Here is a 6,000-nt window from a genome sequence, read left to right as displayed (position 1 = left end):
CTGCTCATGTCAGTAAGTGCTCCTGGGGGGGAAAAGTGAGGCCCGAGGGCCTGGATGTCACTGTTTCCCCCAATATTTACTGAACGGTGGTCCTGGGCTCTCAGGGGTCAGGGTCCCCTCGGGGTGGGGGTCGAGCGCTTACGTGACAAGCGTCCTGGCATTCTCAGTAGAGCCCTCAGCGCTCTAGAATAACCTGCAGGAAGAAAACTCATCTCAAACACTGAATAAAAAAGAACAGCCAGGTTTTTGGTGTGTTATTTTTTTTTCAAAAACTTGTACATTTTTAAAAGCTCGGATATCAGGTTTTCCTCTTTGGAGCAACACAGAACTAATTCCAAGGTCTTCTGAGTCTTTGCTTCTGGAGTAAGACCCACCCTTGCACCCACATCAAGTCCGCAGACATACACACAGGTGTGTTACAGGTATTTTTAAGTCAAGCAAAGCATTCTCTGAAGGAAGAGTCTGAGCCCATCCTTGTACAAGATGCCATCACTCAGTGGCTAAACTTGACAATCCTTGGCACCTAGTGGAGTTAAAAATTTTAATTATCATTTTAAAAAATGCAACACTTATCATTTGAATGAAGCATGTCAGCACACAAATCATAAAATGATGATTCTGAATAGAATTTTTGTTGGTTGATTGCATAAGCAATACCTCTTGTTGCTGAAATAACATCTCAAAGGCAAAATAATGACATGACAATCTGTGTAAATCAAGAACTGCATGTGGGTTTATTTTACATTTGAGAAAACAGTGGATTTAATTGTGTGAACCAAAATGTACTGTACAATATTAATGATAGAACATCAAAAGGTATAATGAATAGTGCATTGCTTGCTTTGTTTTTATTATTTATTTCTGTCTGATAGTTCCTCTGAGTACATGCATCTGGAGAGATGCAGGTGCCAGTAAAATTTCTCTATTTAAATCAAGCTGCAGGAACTAAATTTTATTCAAAAATTGTGGTTTTACATTATATACACAGAAATTTAATATAAAATGACAATATAAAAAGTTAAAAGAGAAAGCATACAGCCAGAAGGTACAAAGAAAGTTGAATAGATTAAAATGGTACGATATGTAACATACAGGAGTTTTTAAGCTGATGCTGGCAATTTACAAGGAAAGGACTCCAACGTTTGCCCCATTTTTTTTTTTCATTTACCAATGCAGCACGCTATAGAAAGGTCAGCTTGTACCAAAGCTTACATTTGTAAATAACTATAAACCGCAGTATCTTACAGGAAAAAAGAAATAGCATTTTTACACATTTTTAAATAATAGCTTGCATACTTTTTTTGCCAAAAGTGGCATTTTTCAGCATCCAGAGGGTTTGGGCATAGTGGCGACTGGGGTATTTGTTGTTGCTGTTGTTTATGTTTTTTTGTTTTGTTTTTGTTTTAAACACGTGAAGTGGCGGCTTCCTAACCCCGTGAGTCCTAGACAGCTTCCTATCTTCCGACAGCTGCATGCATGTTTCCCTCACACACCAGTTCTGCATATAAAAGCTCATTTTTTAATTATTAAATAAGTTTTGTGTCTGACACAGCTTTTGATCTGAATGAAATGCCTTTAAGCCTTTTTTTTCTTTTTCTTTTTTTTTCTCTCGAGTGAAAGGCACAGAAATGCGATTACAGTCCTCAAAGGGTTAAATTTGACACTACCAGGTTCTATGACCTTTATTGTCATGGCAACTTCGTAATTTTAGGATGTCTTTTTATCATTGTTATTTGTGTCTTTCTTTACTGCTAAATAACGTCTCTGAGCAGTGTGCCCCACTATTTCCTACAGAAGATAGCTTAACACCAAGAACAGATGTTGAAAATAAAGGTCAGACTTTGACTCACGGAAAAAGAAAAATAACATGCACAGATCAGACAAAGAGCATATAAATATAACTACAAAATATGTGTAAGAAAACCAAGGTCCAGATAGGCAGTTCAGCAACAAAGGAAAGACTGACTTTAGAGGCTCAGGCCAGGCCTAGTGCAGTACGACGACGCCGTCTAGTGCAACGTTCCGCGGTCCCTTGCGTTCCTGGACGCTACTGCTTCTCCAGCTCGGTCACGTAGATCAGGTGGTCCTCGGGGGACTTGCCGTGGGTCTTACTAAGGTGCAGTTTGACCGCATGCTTGCTGGCGAAAGTCCGATTGCAGAGTTTACACTGGAATGTGGAGCCCAGGTCCTCCTCGGCAGCCCCCAGCGGGCCCAAAGTCTTGTTTGCGAGGACTTTGGAAACATTCTGCTGTTCTTGAATCTGATTGAGTGGCAGCTTGGAGAGATCCTTCAGGCTGAAGCCCAAGTGCGTCTCCAGATGACTTATGTACGTGGAAGCAGTTCTGAATTGAGAGGCACAATCGTTGCAAAAGAAAACAGGATGCCCTGTGTCCAGGTTCTTCAGGAACTTCGTCCCCCCTGTCCTCCTCAGCTGGTACTTCACGTTGGCCAGCCAATGGCTGATGGTGGTCATGGAGAGGCCGGTGAACTTGGAGATGTGCACGCGCTCCTGCGGGCCCAGGTCCGACATGATGTACTTGCCCTCCGCGGTCTCCCGCAGGCTGGACGCAAACTGGGCCTGCAGGATCAGCAGGTGCTGCGGGTTCCAGTTGGACTGCCGCCCCTTCCGCTTGTGCACCGGCGACAGCTCGTCCAGCGCCTCCTCAAAGCTGCTGCCGTCCGCGTCCGACTTCTCCGACACCGTGGAGGGCGTCGAGGACTTGGGGGTCAGGCGGCCCGTGAGGTTCTTCACCATGTCAGAGATGTCCATGAGAGCGCTTTCCCGAAGAGGCGACGCGACCGAATCAGCCACGCTGGAAACCAGGGGCTTGTTCTTGGACTTGGTCAAGTCGATGGGCTGATCGCTGTTCTCGTAGTAGTAGCGGTCAATGGCGTCAGCCTGCTTCACCGGGGCGGGCGGGTAGACCGGCTTGTCCAGCATGCTGTTGCTGATCTTGTACAGCATGGCCAGCGGGTCCAGGGAGGGGCTCATGGGCTTGGACACCTTGCCCAGGTGGGTGTTCATGATGGACTGCAGAGCGCTCAGGGGGTTGATGAAGGAAGGTTCCGGCGAGTGGTCTGTGATGATCCCCAAGTTGTTACAACCATTGGTGACCTTGGCTTTGAGAGGCTCTGTGCCATTTGGGGTGTGAGCATCCACCGGACCCTCCTTTTTGGCCTTCCCGGCCTCGGCATCGGGGCCCTTCTTCTGTTGTTTGCCGCTGATTTCCTCCGTTTTAGGAAAATCTTTATTCTCTTTTGCCACGGGGGACACAGCCTTGGCCGGGGGGCTCTTCTCCTTCTCGGGGGGTCTCTCCTCCTTCTTGACGCTGGCCTTGCCGGTGACCTTCTCCACCAGCTCCTCCATGGCAGACACGTTGCTCTTGTGCGGCGGGGGCGTGAGGCTCCCCGGGGAGTGCAGGAGGGCGTTGTGCTCTGCGGAGGTCAGCGCCTTCACGCCCCCGGCGTAGGACGGCTGCACCTGCACGCTCTGCACGGCCGCCTGCAGCGGCTTCACGGTACTCGGCAGCTGGTAGGCCGCGTGGATGCTGGGGTAGCCGCCCCACGAGGGCGCACCGTTCTGGGCTTTGCTGATGGCCGTGGAGACGGTGTTCTCGAGGGACTTCAGAATGTCGACGCCGCCCTTGGGGCTGTCGTCCAGGTCCTCCTCGCGCAGGTACGGGTAGAGTGTGGTGGGCTCAAACTTCTCCGGGGCGTCCTCACTCTCCTCCTTGATCTTGTCCGCGTCACCGGCCACCGGCGCCTTCTCCTTCTCCGGCTCTTTCTTCTCCTCGGAAGTCGTGGACCCCGCGGGGGAGTCCGGCTGCTTTTTGATGCTGGAGGCGGGCAGCCGGGTGTGCGTCGTGGGCGGCAGGGGGATGGACTGGATCTTCTCTTCCACCACGGGGTCCAGCACCAGCTGCTTCCCTTTCTTGGAGGCCGAGGTCGTCACTTTTAAGAAGTGGCCGGTGACCATCATGTGAGCGGTGAGCTGCTGCAAGGTGTCGTGGGAGCTGCCACACTCCATGCACTTGAGGATCTGCGCTTTGCGGGCCTCGAACTGCCAGGTGTAACTAGCACCGTTCTGGTAGCCGTAGCGGTTATTGGGCGTGACGTACGGGTTTGCCGCCTTCTGGTCCTTGGCCGACTCGCTCAGTGCAACTTCTGCCGCCAGGCCCGCTGGCTCGGGAGAACAAGGGGGCGCCAGGTCCTGCAGTGCTCGCTTTTTGGTAGAAGGGACCAGTTTGGTGATGGCTGGCACTGGCTCCTTCAGAGGCACTTTCTGGTAATGCTTGGTTTTGATCATGTGGACGCTGAGGTCTTGCAAGGACTCAAAGGAGTGTCCACAGTACATGCACTTCAGCACCTTCTGGGCGTCCTCCTTCCCCTCCATCTCCATCAGCGAGCGCTTCCTGGGCTTGGACCACCGCTTGGTCTTCTCTGAGTCCTTGTCCCTGTTGTCATCGCGGTAGTGTCCCGTCTCGTTCATGTGCACCGTCAGTTCCACCAGCGTGTCATACGCGGCACTGCAGTCTTTGCACCGGAACTTACTGGCGCCGGTGAACACGGAGCCGTACAGCTTGTTGTTCTGCCGGTAGAGCTGCACGGTGCTGAACAGGCTGGGCTCGGGGAGCAGCCCGTACGAGGGCGTCTGCTGCAGCGTCTTGGCCAGGGCGGCCTGGTGCCAGTCGTAGCCGGAGCTGCCGCTGCTACTGGTGGTGCTGGCGTGGCTGGTGCTAGTGCTGCAGCTGGTGCTGGGTGTGCTCGCGGTGGTGCTGGCCGTGCAGGTGGGGGGCGTGGGGGCGGGGGTGGCGCTCTCCTTCCGGCTGACATCGCTGGTGCTGGTGGTCGAACTGGACTTCTTTAAATCCAGAGCTAAGCTGGACCAGCAAGACTCCGAGAACAGGTTTGCATACACGGCTTTGATTTGCGCCAAGCTGTCCTGGGGGTACGAGACGCTGTCCGCGCACCGTGGGTCCTCCTTCTCCTCTCTGGAGGAAGAGCTTTTGAAATGGGCTAGCTGGTCGCTGCTTTCGCTGAAAGGCGACCCGTAGCCGGCGTCCTGATTAGTCGCAGTGCTGACCGGGGAGTTCTGGTAGCTCTGGGCCTCTTTGATCTCTGTCTCCTCGTTGCACACGTACTCGCTTTCCTGAATGTCCAAAGACAGCCCATCGTCCTCCACGCGCTCTTCATCTATTGCCGCTGCCTTCAACTCTTCCTCAGGAACGTAAGCTGGGGGAGAAAAATGAAATGCAGTTAGAAGAAGTAAATCATCTTCAAGGACACGGCCTCCCCAGCAGTTAGATGATCTTTAAAAAGATGTTTTTCAGTCGAGCTCCCAGGCTACAAGGCTACCTCAACTTTATATATCTACCCACTCTGCAACTCTACAGCAGGAGTCAGGTTTCAAAAAGACAGTTTCCCTCTCCTGAGTGAACACATTTCAACAAAGGAGCCCGAGCTGAAGGGCTAGTCGTCTGCCCCTTGCTGGCAGGTGTCAGTTCGTCCACTGGAGCCAGCCCCCACCCCACAAGGACTCCTCCCAAAAGCTGTTCCTTCCATAAGTGACAGGGACATGGTGTGAGTCCCCCATGCCTTCCACATGGCAAATATTTGTAAACACCCATTAGGCGGGACCTGGTTATCAATTTTTAGGACAAGATATTTTGCAGGCAGTATTATATGGTTCCCATAAATAAAAATGCTCCTTAATAGCAAGCAGTGAATATGCTCTGGTCTTCACTAAAAAGAAGAACACAACACGGCACCACCAATCTCCCACCTGGAGAAAGCAGAGTGCCACCCACACAGGGCTGCCAGCCAGGTGACAAAGGGCCACAGCTATACGCTGATGTCCAAAGCAGCACCATTCCCCACACCCAAAGGTGGAAACCGCATGTGCGTCCCCGGGCAGAGGAACAAAGTGTGGTCCATCCACACGGTGGAAGACCACCCAGCCTTAGAAAGGAAGGGGACTCTGATATGTGCCACCATGTGGAG

At 51.6% G+C, this 6,000-nt stretch overlaps 1 protein-coding gene across 1 annotated transcript in view; it reads right to left on the bottom strand.

The window, feature by feature from the left end:
• Positions 1 to 711: 711 nt before the first annotated feature.
• Positions 712 to 6,000, bottom strand: part of TSHZ1 (teashirt zinc finger homeobox 1) — a 72,686-nt gene continuing 67,397 nt past the window's right edge. The window contains exon 2 of the mRNA XM_045527487.1: positions 712 to 5,232. Coding sequence (XP_045383443.1) covers positions 2,048 to 5,232 — 3,185 coding nt within the window. The 3' untranslated portion in view covers positions 712 to 2,047. The remainder of the gene's footprint in view (positions 5,233 to 6,000) is intronic.

This window comes from Lemur catta, chromosome 16 (assembly GCF_020740605.2).
Source record: "Lemur catta isolate mLemCat1 chromosome 16, mLemCat1.pri, whole genome shotgun sequence".
Lineage (NCBI taxonomy): Eukaryota > Metazoa > Chordata > Mammalia > Primates > Lemuridae > Lemur > Lemur catta.
Note: the sequence above shows the minus strand (reverse complement) of the source record. Positions and strands in the feature narration are given on the sequence as shown.